Source organism: Rissa tridactyla, chromosome 11, assembly GCF_028500815.1.
Source record: "Rissa tridactyla isolate bRisTri1 chromosome 11, bRisTri1.patW.cur.20221130, whole genome shotgun sequence".
Taxonomy (NCBI): domain Eukaryota; kingdom Metazoa; phylum Chordata; class Aves; order Charadriiformes; family Laridae; genus Rissa; species Rissa tridactyla.
In genome coordinates, this window is record NC_071476.1 from 10,607,159 (window position 1) to 10,633,879 (window position 26,721).

At 55.7% G+C, this 26,721-nt stretch overlaps 1 protein-coding gene across 3 annotated transcripts in view; it reads right to left on the bottom strand.

The window, feature by feature from the left end:
• Window positions 1–2,967: 2,967 nt before the first annotated feature.
• PPP2R2B (protein phosphatase 2 regulatory subunit Bbeta) overlaps window positions 2,968–26,721 on the bottom strand; it is a 98,133-nt gene continuing 74,379 nt past the window's right edge. For all 3 annotated transcript variants that reach the window (XM_054217850.1, XM_054217851.1, XM_054217852.1), the window contains 6 exons: window positions 26,494–26,606; window positions 15,143–15,320; window positions 13,445–13,609; window positions 6,447–6,616; window positions 5,832–5,923; window positions 2,968–5,010 (listed from right to left, as the gene is read on the bottom strand). In XM_054217850.1, the coding sequence (XP_054073825.1) occupies window positions 4,731–5,010; window positions 5,832–5,923; window positions 6,447–6,616; window positions 13,445–13,609; window positions 15,143–15,320; window positions 26,494–26,606 (998 nt within the window). In that variant the 3' untranslated portion in view covers window positions 2,968–4,730. The remainder of the gene's footprint in view (window positions 5,011–5,831; window positions 5,924–6,446; window positions 6,617–13,444; window positions 13,610–15,142; window positions 15,321–26,493; window positions 26,607–26,721) is intronic.

Sequence of the window (26,721 nt, forward strand, 5' to 3'; positions counted from 1 at the left end):
CAACCTTTTAAAATGCCTGGAAGTGGGAGCTCCACGTTTCGGGTGCCCCCCCCCCAGCCCCTGTAACCCCATCGCTGCAGCGCGGCCTCAGCCCTGACCCGTCCTTCCCTTGGTCGAGTCTACAGAGCTCTGCACGGGGCTCGTTTTCCACACAGGTAAAGACAAATGTGGCGGTTTTAATTGTCAAAGGCCTTGCTGGAAATTTTGAAGGGCTCTCTGAGTATCCAGGACATACCCGGAGGCTCTTTGGGAGGAAGCGCCCCCGGTGCTGCCCCGCTGGGACGTTCACCGCACAGCAAGGGATAAACCGGGGCTGGGATCCCCGTGCGTCTTACTAGATTGAGGTCACGCGGTTAATGTGAAGGTAAATGAATGTCTGTTTGAATAACATTTCCTTGACAGTGTAATCCATGCCCTGCAGCTTCCAATTAGGTGCTGCTGTTTAAATTCATCACCGAGAACAGCAGAGAATTAGTGCGCGGCCTGCAGAGGAACTGACAGTTCCTTTTAACGCTTTACCAAACAATGAGATTTGTCCTGCTGAAGAGGATGAGCTGTTGGATGCTCCCGGTGATTTACAGTCAACATCAGCCCTCCCAGGTTCTCCCGTGTGTCCCTTCCTGCCCAGTACGGCACCGAGGGCCAGCACGGCCGACATGGCACCGGCAGAACGGGGCTCGCCTTTGCCGTGCCATGCAGAACGCATCGGACCTTCGCTCAGCCGGAGCCAGAGGAGCCCCAGTCACCCCGTGTCCTCCCCGGCTCCTTCGCAGCCCTCCCCAGGTGCAAGGCAGGGAGTTTCGGTGAAACTGCCCATCCTCATCACAGTTGATTGACTGCTGGTGTCTGCATGGAGGTGATGAGCTCTGCAGCCACCACGACGGCAGCAACGACCTGCAGCATCTCACCCGAGCCCTGGCTGGGGCTCAGCCCCCACCTCATACCACTGATCTGTCGGCTTCGGCTTCAGCTGAAATGCTGCTCAAGGCCAGGAGGATTCTACGATCAGTAAATATATATATATATATACATGTGATATGTGTTTATTGCCAAGCCTGTGTGTGGAGCTAAAGCTGTGTTTGGTTTCTGTGATTCTCGGTGGTTGATCAGACTGCGGAGGGCGAGGCCTCACCAACCCACCCAGGGCAGCTCGATTATGGGCACGAACGTCCCCACGCCACCACCTACGATCTGTTCCTGCAAACGTCGTGCCAAGGGGAGCCCAGCTCCCATTAGCCGTCAGCTCCGGCTTGTGGTAGAGAGGCCCTGGATAAATGGAAGTGCTCATCTCCTGCCCCATCTGCTGGGCCAGCCCCCGACGCTGGGTGGAGGTTGAGGACTCCCCAGGCACTGTCACGGGGCAGAAGGGTCCGGCAGCTCCCTTTTCCAGAGGCCAGGCTGCAGGGTAAGAATAATAGCCCTTGTCACTCCACATAGCCTTGTAATTGGAGATATTTAGTGCCGAGGCTGGGCTACGGGGCGAATATCTGGGATGTGATGATGTTGCTCCCTGCACGGTTGAGCAGGACATCGATTGTGGGCTGTCACCGACAGCCGGCCCCTTGGACCCCCCTGCCCCGGGCAGCATCCCACACCCGGCACCATCCAGCCACGGCGTGTATGCGGCCTCCGATACCGCGTCCCTCGGTACTCGCAAATGCCCCTGTGGCTGCAGAAAGCATTCGGGGTTGCAGCTGGACAGAGTTTTGCACATGAACATGACGGGCCAGTTGAAGCGCCTCGCTGGGTTGACTGCGTCACTGGCCAATGTGGAGCTCGCTGCAGTTCTGAGTACACCCGGGTCCCTGCCTGGTTACAGGTGTCTGCCCTCCTCAGTGCCCCTCAAGGTCCCCGTCACTCGTGCCTTGCTGCCACAGGTTGCACGTGACCAGAAGGGGCTGTTTTAAATGAAAGCAACACCCCACACCTACCCACCCCACTGCGCTTTGCTGAGCTGTGAAAAGGGAATTAATGCACGTGCTGGCGGCTCCACCACTCGTGGGGTTGTGCCGATGGTGGCTGCCACACCAAGAAGTCCCCCTGGACCAAGCACAGGCATGGCCAGCTGTGGTGGCTCCACCCCAGCACCGGCATCAGCCATGGTGTGCACCCCCCTCCCTTGCTTCACCCTGGCATCTTCAGGAGCTACTGCGCTCTGCCGCGGGGTAACATGCCCTGTTTGTGCAGAAAGGAAGCAAACGGCACCTTCCCCTCATGGGAACGGCCACCGACCCCGCTGGGCTGCCAGCAGGCCTCTGCGCCCGGGGCTGCAGCGCAGGGAACAGAAACCGCCTACAACCGATGGGTAGAACTCCCAACCTCCCTCTGTACAGACCATCACCCTGAGCACCACAGCCGTGCTTTCTGGGTGAGTGCAGTGCGGGATGCTCTTGGACAGTCTGGTTTCCAAAGCTCTTCCTGGCTGAGGCTGGTGATGGTCACTCTGGCCCTACAGCCCACGCCACGTCCGGCCATGCACCAGCAGCAGCACTAACCCAAACGCATCCTGAGTGGGACAAAGCCATGGGAACACCTGCCTTCCACAAGTCCTTGAACCACTGGACTAGGAGGGGACATCCCACTTCATGCATCCCTGGGTTTCTGCACCCCCTCATATTTGCTCGGCCCCACCATGGCCCCTGCACCCAAGGATGGACCCTCACATGCCCTCCTTTGGGGGGGGGGGGGGGGGGGGGCTGTATTCCCACTCTCTGCTCCCCAAATTCACCACTGCCCCGATGTCCTGCATCCTCAGCGGGGATGCAGAATCCCCAGGGTCTCTGGGACCCCCGGCTATCCCTCCTCAGCACGGTCCTGGCAGGCAACCTCTGACCAGGGACCTTCTTCGGTCACTGTCCTGGTGCCACAGAGCTGCCATCACCCAACGCGTGAGAGGCAAACAAGCAGCAACTCCACACAAAGACACATTTGGGACAACTTTACTTCTGATACCAGAGTGCAGGCTTTCTTTACAGGAACCAAAAAAGAACATTTTTTTAAAAAATGCTTCATTTACTCTTGCTATTTTTTTTTTTACCATTTCATTTTTTAAAAAAAAAGTTACTCCTGAAAGCCATCACTTGTAATAAAGTTATAAGCCAGTGCACTTTGTTTTTTCCCTTGTGATCTCTCCTCTGAAGGCAGCAAGTTCTCCCCGCTGCAGCCCTGCGCTGGGGACGGGGTGTCCCTACAGGGCATCACCCCGGGCTCCGTCCCCCGGCCCGGGCACCGCTTTTCCATGTGGTCCCTGCGCTCCTGGAGCCAGTGGCAGTTCATCTCCCGGTCGGGTGGAAGAGCTGGAGGCCATTGCGGAGGCGCTGGGCATCGCGTGGTGCCTCGCAGAGGGGCTGCCCCAGGGGGCACGTCGCCCGTAGAGACTCGTGTCAGGATGCGGGCGCTGCTGGGATCCCGCTGCCCCCCGCGGAGCGGATGCACAACAGGGTCACCCTTACGGAGCCACTTCTACAGTGACAGTGTTGCATTTTTTTAATTGACTTCATATATTCATTTGCCTTTTGTTGCAGGAGCAGTTTTCAGATTGACTGAAAATTCAGTAGTTCTTTTTTTGTTGTTGAAGAATTGCTCAAGTAAAAGAGGGACCTGAACAATCCTTAGAGTAGAAAGGGGCAGCCTTGCCATGCAAAGAGGAAGAGTTATTGTTTTTATTATTATTATCATTATTATTATTATTATAATGTAGGACCACAGACAGCCTCTCTCTGAAGCAGTCAGGTGCTAACAGCAATATACGGTTGGATTCTTTTTTAGAAGGTCATAAATTAGCAACCTATACTTTTATCTTTAAAAAAGTCGAATAAATAAATAAATTAATTAAAAAAGAAAGGGTGAGAGAGAGCGAGAGAGACAGTCACAACATGCAAGAGCTTACAACAGAACAAGTAAAAATGACCAAAGCAAAAGACAAGAAATGCAGAAGAAAAGCCCAGGTTCAATTTGGTTTGCAATCAATGCAGTTTGGAAGCATCATTTATAAAGGTATTTCATATACCAAAAAAGGCACCACAGTATCTACAAAGCCAAATCCTCAGGAGAGTTTCTGTGGGGTGGGGGGAGGTAGGAGCCTGGCCAGAGCAGACACGGCTCGGTGCGCAGCAGGTCCCCCCCTTTTACGCTTGTCCATTGCAAATCTGAACTTTTCCATTTTACGTTTGGTTTTGCTGTCTCTGTTGGTAAAAACACAAAATAATAATAATAAAAGACAAATGTGAAAAATGGCAAAGGGGACGACATTCTGGCCTCGCAACGTAACAGGTGGGATATTTCTAGGACCAAGTTTAACACAATCCACTGTAACTAAAACTGCGCCGGGGCCCCCAGCGTGCACCCCGCGCCCCTTCTCCCCCCAGCCGGCTGCTGGCAGCCCACGCTGCCGGCACCACGCTGGGACATGGGCAGCTACAGGCAGCCCCGTGCCGCCCGGGGACACCAGGACAGCGAGAGCCTCCACCTCCCCGTCCGCACACCTTACGCCTTCGCTCTCCATGCACAAATAAAGAGAAATCTGGTGTCTGCCGGGTGCCCCCGCTGCCCTGGGGGTGCTCCCCTCTGCACAACGCTAGCTGCAGAGGAATGACTGAACAAAGGAATAGGAAGGAAAAGGAAAAAAAAAAGAAAGAAAGGAAGAAAGCAAGAAAGAAAGAAAAATAAAAGAAACATTTGAAATCTTGTGTTTACTAGTACATGAAATTCCTAAAGAACAACTTGTCCTCCTAGTTAACCTTGTCCTGGAATATATACAGGTTATTTGTTGCTGCCACGGCGATGATATTCTCGGAGGGGTGCCAAGCTGTGTGCAGGATCTTTTTGCTAAAGTCCAGACTGTCCACGCTAATTTCGTCTTTCCTCCGCTTGCCGCCCACGCAGACCTTGCGTGGCTTGAGGATGGCGCGGGGTTTGCTGTTCTCCCGCGAGGCCTCCAGCGTCACGTCACGCTTGGTGTTGCGGTCGAACATGCGGAAGAAGTTGTTGTAGGAGCCGGTCATGATGACGCTGAGAGGAGGGAGGAAGGACGAGTCACCCCGGCCCCGCCGCCCTCCCGGCTGTGACACCCCAGACCTGCCCGGACGTGGGGCACAACCGGGACGTCAGGCGCAGTCCCGTGCCAAAAGGCTCAGGCTCAGCCAGTGAAACTGTGTCCCCTTGTCCCTGTGTCTCCCTCCTTAACCCAGGGAATGTGCATGGGGCAGGCAACTCCTCTGAGGACAACAACTCATACGGAGATCAGTCTTTATGGCAAAGATTTAGCTGACCTGAAGCCGATTATTTTCACACCTTTTTAGAGCTAAACCGCCTCATGACTCGAGGCAGACTGATATCCAGAGGCATAATGAGATTTGGATTAGGTTTGGAATTTGGGCTTCAGGCCCAGTTGTGCCTCGTTAACTCCCTCTGATGCTTCGGACAGAAAAATGTGGCAACCCCGCCAGGTCAACTGGTCTAGCCTGCTTTCTGCCACCTGGTTCAGTGCGATTCATGCATGGGTAGTTGTCACCCCCAGATTTTGGCAGTCTGGAGCCAAATGCATCACATCCTGCTCCAGGTGTGGGTGAGATGGAGAGAGGAACTGAAGCCATCCCAGGGAGAGCCGGGTCCCCATCAGACGCCCTCAGCAGCGTCCGGGTACGGGGCTGCGGGTTCAGGTGATCCCTGAGGTACCCACAGGAAAACTTGCCAGACCCCGCACCCAGCCGAAGGCGGGGAAGGGACCGCACGGGGACGCGGGAGGCACCGGCCTGTCCCAAAGCATGCACCCCCCGGGCCGACCGCGACACCCGCAGGGCTGGGTGTCGGGCTGCCGCCGCGCCGCTCACCTGTCCGACCCGTTCCAGACGCACTCGAACTTGTCGAAAATGCAGTCGTTCTCATAGAGCGAGCAGAGCTTGCTCCGCAGGTAGTCGTGAACCTGCCGGCAGGGAGGGACAGGGCGTGAAGCCCCTGCACTGGCTTGCACAGCCCAGCGGCCAGCAAATGCCAGCCCAGTGCTCGCCAGGAGCTGATGGCCCCGGCCCAGCCCAGCACTCGCCACAGCCGAGGCAGGCAGCGTTGGGCATGGTGTGCTATCGCATGCCCGTGACCACGGCCACCTTTCCACTGTGAGAAGCAGGACCAGCACCGCCGCACGCAGGGCTTGGGCAGTGCCGGGGCACGTCCCCGGGCAGAGGGTGGCAAGGAGGGTGTCTGCCCTCAGGGCTTCCAGCACCCGCGCATCCCCTCCTCACCCACACCTGACCTGGGAATGTGGGTTACAACTCACCAGCCGCTTGAGCCCACATTTAACAGTTCTTTGCTTTCCACGATTTAATGGCACGACACTCCCACCCATCAGGATTGTCCTTGTCCCCTCTGCTGCCAGCCCAGGAGCACGGCTCAGACAGGAGCATGGTGGGTGCCTGATCGCTGCGGGTGCCCAACCGTGCCACACTCACCTGGTAGGTCTCAATGGGCCGGTTCTCCATGTTCAGGTCCCACACCTTGACAGTGAGATAGTCCCGGGTCATGATATACCTCCCACTGTGGCTGAATTTGACATCGGAGATTGAGGAGATGATCTCAGAAAAAAATGACCGGTTACTTGGGTCTTCGGGCTCTTCAAAAACTGCGGAACAGGAAAGGACAAGCCCTGGCATCAGCCGAGGCAGGAGCTCCCTGTCCTCAGGACCTGCTGCCCTGCCGCAGCACCACAGGATGCTCCTGCGCGGGGAGTGGGCACCCCCGGAGCCAGGGGGCTCTGGTTTGGCTGTGGAGCCCTACAGATGGCACCAAGCCATGTCCCGCGGCAGCCACTGCCACCGCCCGAGCCGCCTCCGGCCTCAGTGCCACTGCCCCGCTCCGCCGAGCAGAGGCACCCGCATCCCTGGGACGTCACCGCAGCGGGCCGGGCCAGCGCTCACTGCTTCTGGGCTTGGCCCAGACCAGACAAATGCCCGTATTTTAGGGACTTCACTTGGCACAATTGAAGCTCCTTTGTTTTTAATGTGTGCAGTAAGCAAGAAGGACCATCGGAGACCAATCTATCAAGAGCACCACAGAAACCCAGAAGATTTAGAGCCTTGCACGTCACTTCTGCTCTCTAGAAATCAATGATGTTCAGTGTAACTGCAAGTCAATGTAAATATTTTATAGCCACTGCAACCTACAGATTTAATCTGATCAACCTTTGAATGAATCACAGTTTGAACAGTTTGAAGGAGACTGATGAAGTTCCAAATTAAATGCATTTACAAATTTGATTTCAAAGTAACATTAGCTGGGCAAGTATGGCTTTAAAAAACCATCACAGAGACGCATCAGAAAAGATGCTGTGGATGCGGGGACATCTGTCCAGCCTACTCTTTCCACCTCTACAGACGGCTCTCCAGCGCAGCATTGAAGGATATCGCTGGGTAAATGGCAAAGCTCATGAACAAACCCTCCACTACAAACCTTCTGCCGCGGGGACCATTGGCTCCAACCTCTCAGTGCCCAGAGCAGGGGACGTGCCAGCAGCCGGCCCGGCCACTCTGCAGCGTGCCGCACACAACGCCAGCGTTTGCTCGGGTTTATCACCCCCTTGCTGAGCCCTGTGGTACCAACGCCTAAACTCCTGAGCCTGGCAGAAAAAATGCCTGAAGTGCCAGTATAAATGATCCCTCCACAAATCAGAAGTGGCACTGCCCACAGCAGGACCCAGCTCTGCATCCTTTAATCACCAGCAGGAAATCTGATGACACGTCAGGTTTTTTAAATAAGAAAAGCGACAGCAACAAGAGAAAGTAAAGATCTGAGGCAGTCTGGGGAGAGCATCTGAATGCCACAACTTGTCTTCGCTGTAATCAGCACAGGTTTGCTCACACCAGGTCGGCCGGCATCATGAGGCTTGTTTTAATGGCTGCACCGTTTCCATCACGGATGCGCATATGTGAGCTGATGTCAAGGCTGGAGGGGTTCAGCTTATAGTATAGGAGCAAGAGGAAATTGTTGCTGATACTGTAGAAGTAGAAAACGTTAAATGGCAGATCAACTGTCAAACAGGAAAGGCCTCAGAGAATGAACCCAGAGCTGAGGCAGCACCAAGACGAGTGAGCAAGGATGAGACGTCTCGGTATGAGCAGCTGGAACAGCTCTCGGACTCCAGGTACCACGTACCCCCACCGGGATGCAGGGACCATTTCCCTGGCACAGCGTCACATCCCCACTGCTCCCTCCTCGGGCAAGTCCCCGTCCTCCGCGTCCTGCCCAAGCAGCAGCGCAGCGAGGGTCGTCCGTCCCCTCATGCCCATGGGGGAGTGCGGGCTGCAGCAACGGGCTGGGGCGGGGATGGAGCATCAGGCCCAGCCCGGCGGGAGAGCAAGGGGGTCCCATGCGGCACCTCCTCTGTGCCCGGGAACTGAAGCACAAGGTGAGAAGGCAGGATCCAGCTGTGCATCGGGTCCAGTGCGGGATCCAGTCCCGTAGGCAGTCCAGTGCGGAGCCACTGACTTTTTAAAACTCAGAGCAGCTAAGAGGTGAAGTCTGGTACGGGCTACCTGCATTTTCCCTGTGCCAGTCTCCTTGCCTGCTGTACCAGGGCTCTGATACGAGGAAGCAAAAAGCAGCCCTACCAACGCAGAGAGCAATCGGTCAACCATCACTTCTGGAGATGACGTCCCTGAGCTGGGGCCGTGGCTGTCACTCGGGTCCCTCTCTGGGCTCAGCGTCACCTCAACACCCGCCCTGTTAGAAGCGAATGATTCACCAAGTGGAAATTTTGCTTTCGGATGAAGACAGGAGAGTGCTGCAAAGGCAAAGAGGTTTCCTGCTTTGCTAAATGAGCTCAGGGTGGCACAAGAGGTTTGTTCTTCACCCCCCGGAGATTCTGCAAAACCGACTAGTTAATTCCTAGCTTGAGGTCCTGCCAGGCCTATTATTCTGTGCAGCAGGACATCGTTAGCTCCTGCAAGGGGTGGGAGGAAGGAGATGATTAGCTTCTGGGGGTGACACGACCAGCTCACTCTGCTCCAGCCGAAACCTGGACAACGAGAGCTCAGCTCGGCTCAGCTCGCCCCGCAGAGTCCCAGGGCTGGCTTTGTCTGCACAAAGCAGTGAGTTTTCTAACGGGGAATCACATCACTGTGCTCTACTTATGTAACCTTTTTCCTCTATAAAAGGCTTATCTGAAAAAATAGGTAAAGCGAACATGCTGCTAGCAAGAACAGGGGAGCGAATGTGTTTTGCTGGAGCCCGGTCTGGCTTTGCAGAGTCGGCACTCTCCATTTCACCCCTGGCCGTGCCACTGGCACGTGGCTGCCTGGGATACGTGGCTGAGCCTTTCCTCCGAGCTGGCACAGGTGATTTCCAGGGATGAGGCCAAGCCGCTCCTGGCGTTTGGAGGACACCTGCTAGCCAAACAGCTAGGTCCCCGACCAGCAAGGGCAGACTATCACCCAGGGGACATGGGTGCCTCAGGGCAGGGCAGGCAGCGGCTGCGGGGTAGCCCTCTGCTCAGCCGCAGCATGCTGCAGACCACGGCAGCACTGGGAGCATCTCCCAAACCCACACATCTCGGTCGAAGTGCAGATGTGGCTGTTTTAAACCTGTACTCCCCTCTTTTTGGAAGGACACAGCTAGCAGAGCCCAGCTCCCCTTTTCCTCCTTCTCCTTCTCCTTCTCCTTCTTCTCCTCTTTTGCGCATCCTGAGTTTCAGGTTGCCCCAGATGACCAGCTGCATTAAGCAACTTGTCAGATAAAAGAACTTTGGATCAACCAACCCAAGCTCTGCTTGAGCAGGCGAGTGCTACATGGTAGTTATTCCCTGCTGAGCTTTTGGGGTGCTCCTGGGACCGGCCACCAGCAGGCACACTGCGGGTTTAACTGGTGGCTGTGTTTCAGCACGGGTCTGTATCACCCTGTACAAGCCGAACCTCCTCTGACAGCGCACCGGCACGGGCAAAGCCGCGTCGCCATCTCTGCTGGGCTCTGGCTCGCGCGTGCTACCGCCTGCACCACACGCTTCCAGGCACATCCCTCATGGTGCCCACGGTTGGGGAGAGAGGGGGGCACTGGCCCGGGGGCTGCACGCCGCTCACGTGTGCAAGGTGGCCCGTCTGGCCCATGCACTAAAAGCGATGGAGCCACTTAGTGCACAAGCTCCGGGCCCGGTCTCTGACCCCTCCGGACTTCAGCCGAGGCTCCAGCTGATCCAGTAACAAACAGGGTCCCCGTGGAAACCGGGAAGCACAGGGGAGCAGCGCTTGCACAGGCAAACACATCAACCCTCTGCTTCTTCTCTTCCTTCAAATAAAAGGTCAAAACTCCACCGACAGTTCACCTAAGCACAAAATTAATCACGATCATCGCTGAGGAAAAGCTAAGCTAGCACAAGCAGAGACCTGAGCTTTGCTTCATATTGGAAAAATCAGCTCTCCAACCTGCTCCCAGCCCAGAGGTGCAGCAACCATGGGCTAAGGAGCAGAAATTACTTGTCTAGTGCCAACTTCCCCCGTGAACTTGAGTGATTCTCTTTTCTGCCTTATTCTTCCTATCTGTAGCGAGGCAACAAAACGTGTTCCTCTTCCTCGCTGACGAGGTACAAATTAACGCAGTGCTTTTGGCAGCTCTGAGCGCTGACGCAGGCCCTGGCAGCCCCCAGGCAGGACAGGGGGAAGCTGCTGTCCGCGGGGTGGCTGGACTCTGCTGTCCCCAGACCCTGCCAGCACCGTCCCCTCGGCCACCGGGGTCTCAGCCCGGAGTGCGGTGCGGGCAGGCAGGCAGTCCCCGGCGGCAGAGCAGCCCGAGACCCCCGCACACAGCTGGGCAGGGGCTCGGGGGAGCTATTTTTGCTTCCCGGCTGAAGGCTTTTGTGGGGCTTTGCTCCTGCTGCAGAAGCAGATCTGGGCTGCTGAGCTCATGGAAAGGATTTCTGAGCACTAATTCTCCGTTACACAACAAGCCTATTTTCCTCTGACACTGCGCAGGAGCTGCCCTCCCCGCACCGACCCGCTCTGCCAGCCCTCCTTCCCCAGCAGCTTCATCACACCCTCCCCCTGGGGACGCGGGCCAAACCAACCCCCAGCTGGACAAGAAGGGCTCTGGGGTGGCCCCGCTCCTCAGGACACTGCCAGCCCTTCCACCAGGCGCTTGCAGAGTGTGGCTGGGCCTTCCTTCCCCTCCCCGGGGCGTCCCCAAAAGGCAGCAGAACCTGCCCAAATACAAGGCCGGGGGGGGCTTGCTTTAGAAATACCTCTGCAACACTGGCCAGTAAAAATCCGTAAGCTGTTGGTCACCTTATCAAAGCAGCTTTGTTTCTAACCAAAGCTGAAACTGTTTTCAGCCAAGAATAAACATTTGGTAGTGTCACTGTAATGCAGTCAGCGGGGGAAAGACAAGAAGGGAAAGGTCTTCCTCTGGGAAACGGGCTGTATTTTGAGCCTTCTGTTTCAGGAGCTTGGTAGGTACGATCACAGGTGACTCCTTAAAAAAAAGTGGAAAGCCCAAGGCATTTGCTACGGGGAAGTAACTGTAGTAAACCCCAACAGGGTTTTTCCTCGCTTTCCCATATGCTTTTGAGAGCAGGATTGCTTCTGTTGGTGCTCCAGGAATCCTAATCTCCCCTTTGGCTTCCAATGGCGCTTCGGACAACACCCCCCCATTTCTTTCTGCGTCCCTTGGCAGGACCAGTGCCCCTCTCAGTGCTGTAGCTCACGGCTCTGCATCCCTGTGGAGCGGGCGTTCCTGTGCGGAAGCCGATGCTCTCTCTCAGGTCAGCTCCGTGGCTGGAGGAACACGCGTGGTGTCACAGATCGCAGGGGCCGCAATTAAAATGCGCAAACAGAATTTAATAAGAGAAGAGAAGCACGTAAGTAAAAGCCGGCCCCAAGCAGCACACTGCATCTATCTAAATAAACATGACTGGGATGTGCAGTGCTATCTTCTGCATTTTTATTAAATATTGACAGTTATTAAATGTCTCCGTTGGAGGATTCGCCTCCAAAAGCCAATGTTGCTTTTCATTTTGAACTTTGATGAACTGTCTCAATTTCCACTCACACATCTGCTGAACTGCAATTGACTGAGGCTGACGCTTCTGAGGGATGGAGGGAAATCAATAAGGAAATGTCACGGGAGAGGTCAAACCCAGACGGGATTCACCGCTGGCCGGTGTGCTCGCCGAGGTACCCAAACAAAGGGGATGCCAGGGGGGGCTTCTGCCACCGAAATGTCAGGAAAATGAATTTTGTTTGCTCCTTAATCGTATTCTGATCCTCAGCTGGGAGCTGTCACTGTAGGGCTGTGAGACACAGTCAGGAAAAACAAGAATAGAAAGGTGTGTTTTGCTCAGGATTTGGGAGAACTGCCATTCAATATTTCCGAATCTCCAGACAATTTAAGGCTTCCTCTCCATCCATTTTGCTCCAGTTTAAAACCAGGTATCAGACTGCAACCGCAGCTCAAGACCGCAAAAGCAGTAGCTGGTGTGTAATTCCCTATTGCCTCTAGGAAACCTAAAGCTGAAATACCCAGGTGCTCTCTGGATGAAGATTATCAGCCCTGGGCTCCAGTAACTTGTACTCTCTTTGTGCATGTTCTTCTTGCAACATGATCACAGTTTAAGTACTGAAAATCTCCTTAATTTCCCACAAGATACTGAAGAAAACTCAAACAAGAACAGGAGACACAGGGGTTTCAGCCACCCCGTCACACAGCACAGCAGCCCTCGCTTCTGCCACATTTCTCTGTCTTTAAGGCAGACACCAAACTCCTGTAGATCTGTCCCGTCTTTGTGCCTTATTTACAGTACCGCGCTCAACACAGAGTTCCAGGAACTGCGAGGGCACAAAGAACAGCAACAGGTATTTACCAGCCCTCCCATAAATGCCGTAGGTGTTCGTGCCAGTACTTTACTGAGCCACTGCTGATAAGGAGAATATTTCCAGTAACGACCCCCTGACAGGTGCAGGCCGAGCAGGAGCCACGCTTTGCTGGCTGCCTCAGCAGCAGCTCGCTCATCCCATCGGCCGGGGAGGACCAGGGACAAGCTCCCCACCTGCCCAGCTTACTCCAGGTTTTGAGGGGGCTTTTCTGCACATCCTGACCACAGTCGACAACAGGACAGGAGGCTATTTGGACAAACGGCCTGAAGAAATGCAGCACTCCCTGCCTCCCGGCATCGACAGCTCTGCAGCTGCTGCGCACCGACATCCAGCCACCCCTCAGACGCAGAGACCACCCTGGGGTTTTAACACGCTCCCCAGAGGGTGCAGAGCTGGGACCCTTTAGGGGCCGGGCAGGACCGAGGGCAGGCGGCCATGGGAACGCCGAGGGGCTGGCAGGACCACGGCCCGGCACACTGGAGGGAGGATGGGGGCAGGTGGCAAGGGAGACCTGTGCCCAGGTCAGTCTTCACGCTCCCTTTTTTGGGCTCTTCTAACCCAGAGGGGACTCTGTCCCAGCCGTGGGCCGTACTCACACTTGGCGTGGCGGTCGCAGAGGGCGGAGGTGCGCATGTCGCACAGCCGGATGGTGCCTTTGCTGCTGCTGTAGACGAAGGTGTTGCAGTGGTGCGGGTGGAACTCGGCGGCCGTGATCACCTCCGTCAGCTCCTCCATGTTGGCCGGTTTGATGTCCACGATGTCTGGCAGGGCGAGTCAAGGAGCCCCCCACAGCCCGACGCAGACCCCGCTCCTCCTGCTGCCCCTCCTGCTGACGTCCCTGGCTCCCGGGCTTCCCCTTGCCCCGTGCAAGTGGGTGTTCCCGGGAGAGCAGCACCGTCCCAGGGCAGCACCGCAGTGCCAAGCCGGGACCAGGCAGCGCCAGTGCTGGGGAAAGCCAACATCTGTCACGTTTTCCATTCAGCTGCAGACCACAGCTCCGGTACCGCAGCCTGGAGCTGCCCTGCGCGGCACAAGACCTGACTCTGCCCATTCCCCAGGCCAGAGTAAATGTCTTCCATTGCAGAGACACCGGCAGGGGTGGTCCCATGGCTCAGCCAAATGCAGCCACACCAGGGACACCCCAGGAAGGGGCTCCACAGCACCAACACACCAGCAAGTCAGTGGGATGGGACATCCGAGTGGACATTTCCCTGGTGGTGACACTTCTCCATCAATTCTCAGCAAGTGTTTTGGGTGCTGCACTTGCACCTTGGCCAAACTCCCGTGGGCCACCTGAACTCCCTGAGGTTTTACCCCAGTTCAGCACTCTTCACCTTCTTCCCCCAAAACCAACACACATTGCAGCTCTGCTCAATAGTGCCCGCTTCAAGCCCCCACCGGCCACACGCCTGTAACTGCTGAAATACTCTCCAGCTGCCTAAATCTGCCACATGCCCTGGGGATTTCTCCGTAGAAACCACTATATAAATACCACCAATGATTAGTGCCCCGTTGCTATTATTTCTGATGCGGCTGTTACAAGGGTGACTGGCACGACCTCATTTATACGACTGTGACTGGCAGCCTGTCACCCCGCTGCAGGGTATAATGGAAACTGCACGATTAATATTTCCTCTCTCCCTCTTCCCCAAGGCATCTGTCTTCTCCATCACCCGCAGACCCCCCTCCCTCCTGCCAGCCCCACACAGACCCTGCAGGCAAATTCAAAAACGTGTCACCCACACGGGGAGGCAGCAGTGGTGACGATGCCAGCTGAGCCCTGCACCGTAGAGGGAGCGGCTTGGTCCGATGGCCGAATGTGCCCACCGGAGACAGCCCAGCGTCCTGCTGGTGTCCCAACTCTGCATGGGCAGAGATGAGAGGGACGTGCCTTGGTAATGGCACCTGGGGACGGGATTTCAGGTGTTCTGTAGTCGGCTGCACCATTTCATTCTCCTGAGCCCCTGTGAGCCCCTGCCAGAGGGTGAAGCTCCTGCTCCGAGGAACTGTGATGGGGGAGCAGGGATGGGGCCAGGCGAGATGCTGGGCAGACAACACAGCAGACAGGGGCAGGCTCTACTGCTTCCCACAGAGCTGGACCTCACAGGTCCCCCCTCCGCCGCTCACCTTCACCAGGGACCTGCCTCCCATCCAGCCTTCTCGTTCTCCTACCCACACGTGCCCATGTCGGGGCTCCCAGGGCTGTCACACTCCACTTGCCAGCCCAGGCACCTCCCTTATTCCTGCTCTGGGACCACCCCAGGGGCCGCAGGGTGGCGCGCGCCAAAGGATACTAAAACTTTGATTTGTGATTTCAAAGTTCCACAGGTTTATCCTCAGGTCATCCGCCGACATGTAGGTCTCGTAGTCGCTGTTGACGGAGATGGAGTTGATGTGGTAGGTATGAGCATTGGCAAACACCCGCCGGGGGGTGGCCTCCACCATCAGGTCCATGGGCCGGAGCACAGGTACCTGCGGGACAGAAGCAGAGCGTCAGCACCCAGGGACAGGGTCCGGCCGTCCCACCCAACCCACACCAGCACCCGGCGCCAGGGGACACCCCCAGGGCCACAGCAGGCACCCGCAGAGCACCGGCTGCCAGCGCTCCATCCCACCCACATCTTAACGCTCTCACCATGGAAACCTTCCTAAGTGTATGAACAGAGGGACAAGCAGACACGAAAGCCTTTTACTTTTGAAAGAGGCACAGTTAGATTGCTGTGAGGCAGCCAGAGCCCAGTAAACCGGGCTTGGTCTCTGCTGCAGCAACCCCTCCTTCTTTGAAAAAAAAAAATAAAAACCACTTCTGCCTTGTTTTGTCACTGTTAACCGGAATCTGAAATTCCTGGAGCATTTCTAACAGAAATACGTTTCTTGAGAGAGCCAGTCAGCACAGATTTTTCTTTTAACTTTTTTTGCATTGCTTCAAAGTGAAGTGACGGTGGTAAGAGATGAGAAGAGACAGGGAAAGGGAACACACGGGGCAGGGACAGATGGAGGGACTAGAAACAGAGATATACACGTTCGCCTTTGGATTAATAAGCATAACTCATGTAAACATCGGGGGAAGGAGGAATACGGTAAGAATGGCATATGCAAGGAGCGGTGTGAGTAATAACTTCAGATGTAGTGCTCTTAAGGCAACTTAATACACTAGAAAGGTGTCAGTCCTGCACTCCCGTTTGTCAGTGAGCTATTCCCTCCAGCTACTTCATTACTGTGTATATTATCTGTGCGCTGCCCAAAGAGATTTCCCATGGCTGCAGAGGTGGGGACGGGAGTGTGACAGCCAGCTCGAGTGACACTGGAGCACAGGGACTGCCAGCTCAGAGCCTGAGCTTAATGTGACGAGCCTGCCTGCTAATTCAGCCTGACACAGCCAATGATGCATCGTTTGCCGCTGAAGGACTCTGCTCAGCCATCTGGGGACGGAGGCTTGCGTTTTGCTCAGGGATTACAGGAGCCGGGCTGTCACTCAGACCCTCGGAAGCATGACGATTGTGCACAGGGAAAGGGTTCAATGGTTACACCAGGCCTCAGCGGGCAAAAAGTAAGTTCAGCAAAGGCTTCAGCAGAGGATTTCACTCGGCGAGGTGATGTTGTGTGGCCTGACTGCAGCGTGGGGTCACGCCACAGGCCAGTCCCATCCCAGCCAGAGCCCTGCTGTGCACAGAGCCTGGGGCTGAGCCATCTGCCACTGCCAGTGCCCGGCACAACGCCCTGCCCGCTTCTTATGGGCAGCTACTCACAGTCACAGAGCTAAGAGAAACTCTTCAGCCAAGAAAATTCTCCACATGTACCTCAGAGCCAAATCCTGGGGAGTTTTTTGTGTCTGGAACTTGGTCCAGCACCAGGTAAAACCCCACGAGAGGAACAAACCTGGTCATCCCTGAGTATTTTGTTAAGGCAGGATTTTTTATCTGGTATGGTGGCAAGAATTTGCACTGGAATATAGAAAAGCAAGTGTCCATGCCCCTTTTCACCATGTGCTGCCAGCTGTTGCTTAAGGGTATCAACAGTCAGTGTTTAAACCTGAAGGCACTGACATTTTGAGGCAGGAGCAGCCGGGAACGCACTGGGAGCACACACGGGCTCAGGGATCTCATCCCTCGGCAGCAGAACCCTGCAGGGGAGGCAATTTCCCATCTCAGGACAGCCAAGGGGAGCGGCTGCCCAGCACAGGGTGTCCCCAGCCTGGGTTTAATCTCTTCTCCACCAAAGCTCACCCCGAATCCAGCTGGGAACGCCACCACCATGAGGGAGGCCAACATGAGTCCATGCTAACGGCCCGAGCCCCGTGCCGGCACTGACGCGCACTCACCGACACGGGAATGCTGGCCAGAGAAGAACCGTCTGCATCCCTCGTCCCGCTCATCCTCGCTCATCCCCACCGCTCCCTCTTGCCTTGTGTGCTGCCTGGTCCCCAGCACTGTGACCCCCCGCCCCGGAGCCCCTTCCAGCGGCCGGTGGACGCTCGCATTACATTCCTGCTTATCGTGCAGCAATGGAAAGGAATGTGTCTGAGGGAAGAGCCCGCAGCCACACTGTCCCCAGCCCAGCTGGGCAGGCAGGGCGGCAGCGGTCAGTGACAGCGAAGAGAAACTCCTAATGAACAGGGCAACATGACAGCAACTGAAACTCAGTCTTTTTTTTTTTTTTTTGAAGCACACGGAGTCCAAGGCAGTGTCCGCCCAAACCACCCGGCTGCCCCCAGCATTGCCATGGCAATCCTCAACGGCGCAGAGACCTCCTCACTGCATCCCTCCTTCAATTACGGAGCCAACCTGCAGGGCAGGCGCTGGTATTATATATACCCATTATTAAAGGGTAATTCAGTGTAACAAACCGCATCAAGTACATAGAAAGGCTGTCAAATAAAATAAACCACTAATAAATTAAATTAGCTTCTGTTTTAAGGAAGGGGGGGAATGCCAGTCATTTTTCATCTGAAACAAAATATGTCTTAATTTTTCTCCCTGCCTTTAGCAGGCACCCCCTGCAAAAGAGCCGGTCCCACTCATTCAAAGCGCACATGACACTCCATTCCTCTCTCCTTGTCTGGCGAAGGCTTCCCCTTTCCAGAGTTAATGAGGCACTAATCCTCCCTTGAGCTGTAAAATTCATTTTCTCGATGGTTGGAGGGTGGAAGGAGCTGGAACGCCCTGGGCCTGTCCCACCACCGGTGCTGCATGTCCCCCTGCCACCTCCAGCCCCCGAGCGAAGGACCATGGCATGGGTGATGCCGTGTCAGTCATCGCTACTTTGCCCCCTGCTCCCATCAGGTTTCCCCCTTTCATTGTCTGTCATGTCGACTGTCACCAAGCGCTCCCTACTCCCGAGGGAAAAGCTTCATGTAGCAGAGCTTCTCCTCGTCATTTACAGCGCTGATGGCCCCGATGGCTGAGGCCTGAAGACATGGAGAGATTTCTTAGGAAAACCTCATCCTCTGCCCAGAGGTGCAGTATGGCATGTGGAGATTTCAAAACACAAGCCAATATGCAGGGGAAAAAGAGTAAGGCCTCAGCTCCCGGGGCGCCATGGCCACGTAACCTGCCACAAGCACAAGTCCAGCGAGTGCCGTGTTTGAGCTGCCCGTTACTGGGGGTCTGACTGGTGACACAAAGCCCCCAGCACAGCGAAATGGCAATCAACCGCCTACACGCAAGGGAAAGCGCTGCTGGGAATCCTCATGGGACATGCTGGGGGCCAAAAATTCCTACCGGTTGTGATGATGACAGGGCGGGCTCATGCAGGGACAGCCCAGCGCCAACAAGCAAAGCCGCGATGCTGCCTCTGCCCCGGAGAGCTGCCGCAGCCGCCCAGCATCGCCCTGCTGTGGGTCTCGCGCCCACCCCTGCACCGACTGCTGGCCGGGGCAGCCGGGGCGGAGGGCGACCGCAGACTCGCAGCACTGGGACCACACACTCGCTTCTGGGAAACGGAGAAGGAGGTTTTGCTCCCAGTCACCTCCATGGAAATCCCCTCAGCACAATGGAGCCACACTGGACTTGTGCTGAGATCCAAATCTGACCCAGAGTAGGAGCCGTTAAAAAAGAAAACCAATAAATAATCCATTTAGGCGTCTATCCGGTCCCCGCCTCGTCAGGGGTTCCCAAGCCTCAGCACCAAGGGCAGTTGAAGCTCCGCAATCGCCTGCTACGTGCAGTGGGATGGGCAGCAGGTCAGCACGGCAATGCCCACGGCCGAGGAGCTCCCACCGCCTGGCGTGCTCGGTTGGCTGGTCCCTAACCGGCGCTGCTGTACCCAGCGCTGCCATCCTCTCTCCTGCACCGACAGCAGGACAAACTGCCCTCTCGACACAAGCCAAGCGGTGGCGGTGCCAGGCACAGCCCCGTCCCACTGGCCCATCCGCCCCTGCTGCACTGCTGGCCCCGCAGCCCCGGCGAGCTGGCAGGATTTGGCCAAGTGGAACTAGTCACAGCCGGAGCCCAGATTAACCCCAGCCTTGGGTTTGCAGGAAGGAAAATGTAATCCAGTTCCCGGCAAATCGGAGAGCAGAGTGAGCTGCACAGGGATAAATCCAGCAACGTTCTTTGCCTGCTCCAGCAGCTGAGCTCCTCCGAATGTGCTCCCCGATGTTTACTGCTCACCTACAAAAGGCATATTCTGTAACTGGCCAACGCTGCCTGTGGATTAACATTTTGCAGACAAAATGTGCATCAAACACTACTTTCATGGCAGACTGGCAATTTCATGCTCTTCAGGATTCCGTCTTATTGGACCTTCCCCATGAAGTGTGGAAGGTACCTTCCCCTGGGAGGATAAACCTGCTATCTCATTACCGGCCCATGTAGCTGATAGAGCTTCTGGTTTCATCTCTTTTCCCCAGTCGTTTCCCTCCTCCCTGCTTAGCATCACGCTAACACCACTGCTTCTGTCGCCTGCTACCAAGCCTTTTTTCATACAATGAAATACAGGCACAGACTTGATGCCAACCAAAGATTCGTCTCTACGTCTGCAGGTCCAAAAGGTGCAGGCTGCCCCAAAAGGGTCTGGGTCCCAGCTGAGGGGCCAGGAGAAGGGGAAGAACCATGGACCCCAGGTCCGCAGGGAGTCTGGTGGGAGCGTGTCCTGCCTAGCAGAGCCACCAGCCGGAGCCGTGTCCAGCTGCTCAATGACCACTGGCACTCCGCAGGGCTCCAGCACTGGGGTGACCCACAGAAAGGCGTCACACCGTACCCATCTGCGTGCTGACACCCCAGCGCACCATGGCCGCGGGGACAGTCCCTGCCCCGCCTGCCCTGTGCCCACTCCCGCAGCCCCCAGCCCCACGTCCGGGCAGAAGCAGGGCTGTCTCGTCCATCTGTCCACACTTGGATGCCCTGGCAGAGGCCAACGGGAGCCATTTGTGGCGGCGGGTCCCAGCCGCAACAGGGATGAGTCGCAGGAGCGTCTGCGGGGCTCTGCTCCGTCGGCACCGAGGTGCGAGTTCAAGGCCTGAAGTTAGTCCTTGTGGGCCGACGGTTCGGGCCACCAACACAAACACCCCTCCCCAAAAACGGGGCCAGGTCAAGGGGTTTTGGTGCAGGGCTGAGCATTGACTGCAAGTGTCATTCCACATGCAGCCCAAATCATCCCAGATTTCACATTCTTTGCATTTTTTTATAGCATGATAGGATTTTTTTTTTGTTTGTAACTGAGAATTTGTCCTAGTTCAGCTATTACACTCCAAGATTACTTTTGCCATCTGTACCAAAACCCTGAAATAATTTTGCAGCTATCTCAAAAGAACAAACAGGACATTTTTCTTATTTGAAGTTCAAAATCCTGAACCATTCATGCCAATCTCATTACATTCCCCTTAATGATGTTTGAAAACGTATTTTTAAACTTTCTTCCACTGAAAAAGAGCCAGCGTCAGTAAAGCCCCACCTAGCAGTTTACAACTTTCCTACTTTTCCAGGGAGAAGTGTGTAGAAGCACAGCCACGTTACCAAACACAAATTCAAAGCAATCCAAACCCGTTTGATAATTCTGCCCGCACATTGTTTTTTTACAGTACGTCTAGACACAGATACCAGCAGAGTAATTGCTGTGGAAAAAGAGATCAAAAAAATAGCTGAAAGGTCAATTCTGGTCATCAGCATTTCAAGGTGAGTTTACAAATATTAAAAGGATGAATAGTGAGTTTTCGCCAGAAAAGAAAGAATTCAGCTCATGACCTGGGCAAAACCAAAAAAATGACAAAAGCAGCAGCAAAACACGCTCCCTCATTTCTTTTCAAGTTCCCACAGAGTGATGCCGGCAGCGGTTCGGGCAGCGCAGGCCGGCGGGGTGGCAGGGCAGCCCCCACGCTGCAGACTGGCTGCGGCCAGCGCCGTGTCCCCGCACCCCGCCAAGCCCTCCTGCACCCTGCGGCCACGGCACGAGGGGCTGCGCTGCCTGGCACGGAGGAACCACCGTCCCCCAGCCCCGCGGCCTGGCCATGCCCCCACCAGGCCCAGCCAAGTCCTTCCGTCCTCCTCCAGGGTGTTGCTTTAGGAGCAAGAACAACCAAGTGCCTCCAGCCAGCAAACCCCACCGGCCCCCGGCACAGCGCGGCATCCCCGGAGGCAGCACTGCTCGGGTAGAGGGGCCAGGCTGCCAGCGGGCAGCCGAGCATGCAAACGCTACGCAGTGAGCTGCTGTAGAGCAACGTAAGCCGCTAATGAAAATGAGAAAAGTCCTTTTTTTTTTTTTTAATTTCTGTGGCAATGGTTTGATGGCGATCGTTTGAAATTGATTAGTTCTGCCATGTGCATTTTATAGCCAAAAAAAAGCCTAATGTTTCACATTACTTTGTCATTTAAATGATAATGTTTTGGAGAATGCATACAAGGAAAAGACAGACAAATCTCCTTGCTGGGGCAGCAATGCAGCAGCGCGGCAGTTCCCTTCCACAGCATCCCCCATCCCCTTCCCTCTCCCGTCACACAGCTCCGCTCGGGGGCTGCCCACGGCTGCACCGGCTGCATCAGGAACCCAGCACAGCCTCCCCAGGAGCCAAGAAATCCGAGTGCTTCCACAAAATGGGAGATATAAACCAGAATTTATGAGGGATTTTGCTGGAACTGAGAGAGTCAAGTGGTAGCTCTTAATCAGAGCGAGCTTTGTGACAGCTACAAACACCAAGGACCCGGCACGTCGATGCACTTGCTCATGGCACTCACATTGCACTTGGCCTGGGAGGGTCGTTCCTCACCCAGGGAGTGTCCAGGGGAGACCACAGAAAACCACCCTCCGTACCACGGCGATCTCCCGAGTCGTCCACAGCCTGGGTGAGACAGGACCCAGCTGCCCCAGGAACCAGTCCCTGGGCTCGTTAGTGCACGGCAGCCACTTTGCGGGGTGCTTCCTTACGTACCAGCACTTTAAAGTCTCTGCTTGGGGCAGAGATCAGCTGCCCGGGGCAGGGAAGTTGTTCCCCACTGGTGTCTGAGCTGGTTTCCTTGGGAGAGGAGGGGAGGCGGCAGCAGCCCCTCCTGCGAGCCCCCGCCAGCCCCAGGGAGCACTGGCTACCTCCCCTGCAGATGGAGCAGGGACCCGGTGGAGTCAGAAATCCCAGCCTGGCTCGAGAATGGACAGCGGCCTGACATGAGAACATCCTTCAGCAGCGGCCCCCACCTGGCATGTCGGGGAGGCAGGAGCGCGTTCCTGTGGCGCTTGGAGCCCTGGCGCCACGGGCCAAGGCAGCACCGGCAGCACAGCTGGCTGCTGCTGCTTCTCTTCAGACAAACAACATGCAGATCAGACCCTCTCTATGGAGAAGGGAAGCCCAGGAGCCGTCTCTTCCTGATGTGTTCTCCCAGTTTTGCTCATCAGAAGCAGCGTCGGCCTCCGGCCGTGCACAGCACCTGGGTCCGCCGCCTCCGGCAGGGACGGCACCGGCGGGAGGATGCACGCCGGTGTTTCACCGCAGTCTGACTGCCGCTGTGCCACCATCAAAGCAAACACATCCTCTGTTTAAAAAGATTTAAGCCCTGGATGTTATTTATGTTAATTATTTCTTGCACACATCCCTCGGCGTAGGTACGGCTGTACACCGAGCAGCACTTGAGAGCTCGCGGAGGCTGTGAAATGAGGCTGAAGGGCTGTAGCAATTAGACTGGGGGCTATCCAAATAAGCACAGCTCTTCTAATGACAGCAAAAGGCCTCCTTTACTGTCTGAGCAGAGTTAAATATTCCTTTTGCACTATGTGGGTTAGAAATTCCTCAGAGAACAAAGCGCATTAAGTACATTTAAACCGTTATGACAAATTGCTAAGAGATGATTGCAGCAAGGCGGTTTTAAAACCCTTTTTCACTTGTCTGTGGCCAAAAGTTAAACTGTGGATGGATGTGGCTTTACTCCAAAGTGCGAGCATCACAGGACAATTAAACGTCAAAGATACATAAGGCTGCAGCAAAATGGTTACTACTGTGTAAATATCTGTCTAAGCAAAATCATCAAAACGTTAGATCAAACTGGGGCTGGCGGAAGACAGCAGGCGTTGCGCAGGCAGATACTAATAACCGTAATGCTGAGCACTTACACCGTGTTTTACCTCTTGCCGCTGCTGTGAAGCAGGAGCTGTATCTCACAGCGCAGTGGGAGACACCCGGGTAGCAACTCCTCCAGCCACACAGCATCAAGCTGCTCCCGGGAATAAATGGACCGAAAGTAAAACGAAGGCTGAAACTTTCGAAGCAGACGGTGGACTGCAATAAATAGCATCCAGTTCTCAGACATTTCAGTATGACTTTCTACAGCGGAAAAAAGTCAGAATCCCCTCCTTCCCTGACAAACTCCAGTGACTGCTGCCGTGGGGGCGAGCAGGGCAGGGGCAGGCGGATGCCCGGTGGGTGGCTCGCTGCCCCAACCCCACACATGGCCCCCGCACGCTCAGGGCTGGCCCACATCCTCAGGAACTCCCCAGCACCGCACAGCCCAGGGCTGGAATCGCATCAGCCACGCTGTCGGCATCTCTGCGTCCCTGCCCCTCCTCGGGGACGCCCCGCTGGGCACCGGCAGTGACGGATGGGCTGCATGGTGCAACTTCAGGTCGAGCGCTTGCAAAAACACACGGGCTGATTTTCGGCTCCATTTAGCCCTGCGGCTGGCAACTGAAGCGCCAGGACGCGGTCAAACACAATCAGCTCACGCCAGCAATCAATAGCGAAGATAAGCGCAACGATTATTTATTTATTTTCATTACCACATCGCCCATGCGCCCTGCCGAGGCGTCATTACCTGCACCGCAGGCCCCGATCGACTGGCGGCCACTGCCCCCCAGCGCAGCGGGACCAGCCAGGGGAGCACAGGGGGGTGGGAGCCCGACCCACCGGCTCGGCGCTGTGGCACCCCCTGCACCCACCCCCAGGCAAACACCAGGGCTGACTGTACCCCCACCCCAGTGTCTCTGGCACAGGTAAGGGAAGGAGCAGCTGAACCATGGCGTTACTCCCTGGGCACACACAGCACTGAAAGCCGATGCGAGGGCGGCAGAGCTGGCACTGCGTGCAGGACAGGACACAGTGCCAGGGGGCCAGGGCCACCCGCTGCGCTTCTCCTGGCCTCCCCTTGCCCAGGGCCACCCGCCGCATTCCTTGTGGCCTCCCCTTGCCCAGGGCCACCTGCCATGCTCCTTGTGACCTCCCCTTGCCCAGGCAAGGGGGAACCCACCAGCAGGTCCGGGCAGACAGAGCTGCAGCACACGTCCCCCTGTGCTCCCCATACCTGGCAGCGTGGGATGGACTGGCCGGTGGCCACTGCAGGTGAGACGGACACAGTGGCACCCACAGAGCTGATAGCCAGGTCAACCCAACAGATAGAAATGCATTTTCAAAAGGTTAAAAAGTTTCACTTCGAAACACCAAAACTCTGCTCCCATGATGAATTATTTTGCTTAAGAAGTTACACTGATGGCAGTTTTAATACAGTTTGTGTTGGAAAAGAAAAGAAAAATGCATTACTTTTATCCTGGACTCTTGACTCACTTCACTGCCCCCAGAAATTCAATGTTCTTAAAGAATACACTAGAAATAAAAATAAATCAATATTCAAAAATCGCTCCCCTTTGAATGCTGACCTTGCATTTGCTGTTTTGTGGGGCTCCCAGCAGTGTTTTGGGGTGCCCAGGAGGCCCCTGGGCACGGGACCGATGCCTACAGCTGCCTGCAGCAGAGCTCGGCACAGGCACTGAGACAGCAGATTTAGGCAAAACGGCGACCCGCGGTTCCTCAGCAAGCCCAGGGCTTTCCCAGTGCTTTTGGCCGGAGAAGGAAGGACTAACTGGAGTTCCGCCCCTTCACGCTGCCTCCCAGCCGGGCAGAGGGCTGATAACCCCAGCTCCGACATCCCCATTCCCAGCAAACTCCTCCAACGGCTGTCTAGGTAACAGCGTATTAGGCTGAAAATGCTGCCTGAAACATGACAGCAGATACATATATACATGAAATAAAATGTTTTCTTGCTCTGTAAAGAAAAATGCCTGCCAGCCACCAGGAGCAACTCAGTTCGGAGACGAGAATTAACTACCTGTCGGGTTCTCAATGGCTTCATCTGCAATGGAACTGTAAGCCATAAAAGTGAGCCAAGGGTAATCATAGGAACAATTTTATATATATAAATATAAAAACCCCAAGTACTCAAAATGCAAATTCTGACAGGGTGTTAATAAATTACAAGCTGGTCAAGTCTGATTAATGTCATGACAAAATTCCTGCATACTTAGCATTTCTCGGACTATGGGTTAAAGGAGTTACTCTCTGTTTCTGCTCTAGCATCAAGCAGAGGGGAGCACGGCTTCTCCCCGTTTGCAGAGGGGCACGCCGCTCGCTGCTGGAGCCCACACGCGACGGGTCTCCAGCACTGCCTGTACCCGCTGCCTGTACCACCTGTACCGCTGCCTGTACCCGCTGCCGGAGCTCCCTGGGGCACAGGGTGAGCTCTGATCGAATTAACAGGGCGCGCACAGCCTGGGGCCAGAGCTGGCTCTTTACATGCAGATGAAATATCATGAACACTAACCCCAGGGCAGCGCGGCCAGGTGCGGCAGCTGCCCGGGTGGCAGAGTGATGCCCAGCAGCCGGGTGCTGCCGTGCCTCCTGCCTCCCCTTGCCACACACTCCCAGGGGCCGCTGCTTTAATGGGGTCTGTGCATCCATCCCCCTCGCAGTCCATGGAAAACATAGCCTTAGGTGTTTGCATTTTATTTGGGAGGCCGGTTTTAATCTCCTTAGGCTGGGAGGAAAACTCATTTAGAGAAGTCTTTATGCTCCCAAAGCAGAAGTTGCGCTTGCGAATGCACTAGGAAGGGAGGGCTCATTAACTGCCTCCTCGCCAGGACGGGTGTGCTGGGCGGCGCAGCAGCAGCACCGGGGTACCGACATGAGAGGAAACACAGCGCTTCACAGCACAACTGCCCAGAGCCGGCATAGCCCAGGCACCGTTCCGGCACCAGCTCCCTCCTCCGCTCCCGTGCTCACACATCAGCCAAAGTACGGGCCTCCAAAACAAGGCGCATGCTCCTGCCCTCCGACATCAACCTGGCACATCAAGCCAGCACTACCAGTACTGCAGCACGCAGGTGACACCAGCAGCAATTTTAATCCCAGACCCTGAAGAGAAAGGCTCCTTGACAGCCTGGGACTGCCCACACTCACCCGCAGCATGGTGATCATGGAGGGGTCTCGGAGACGGCCATCCTCATCCTTGAGATTGTATCCCTCTGGCCTCTTGTCCCGCTCGCTGACCTTCCATAGCTTCACAGTCTTATCTGGGGGCAGGAGAGGAGAGCGTTACACCCGGCTGCTCCCCCTCTGCCCACTGACCGACACATCGAGGCCACGCTGGATGGTTTAACAGGGAAAAGTCTGCTGCGTCCCCTCCTG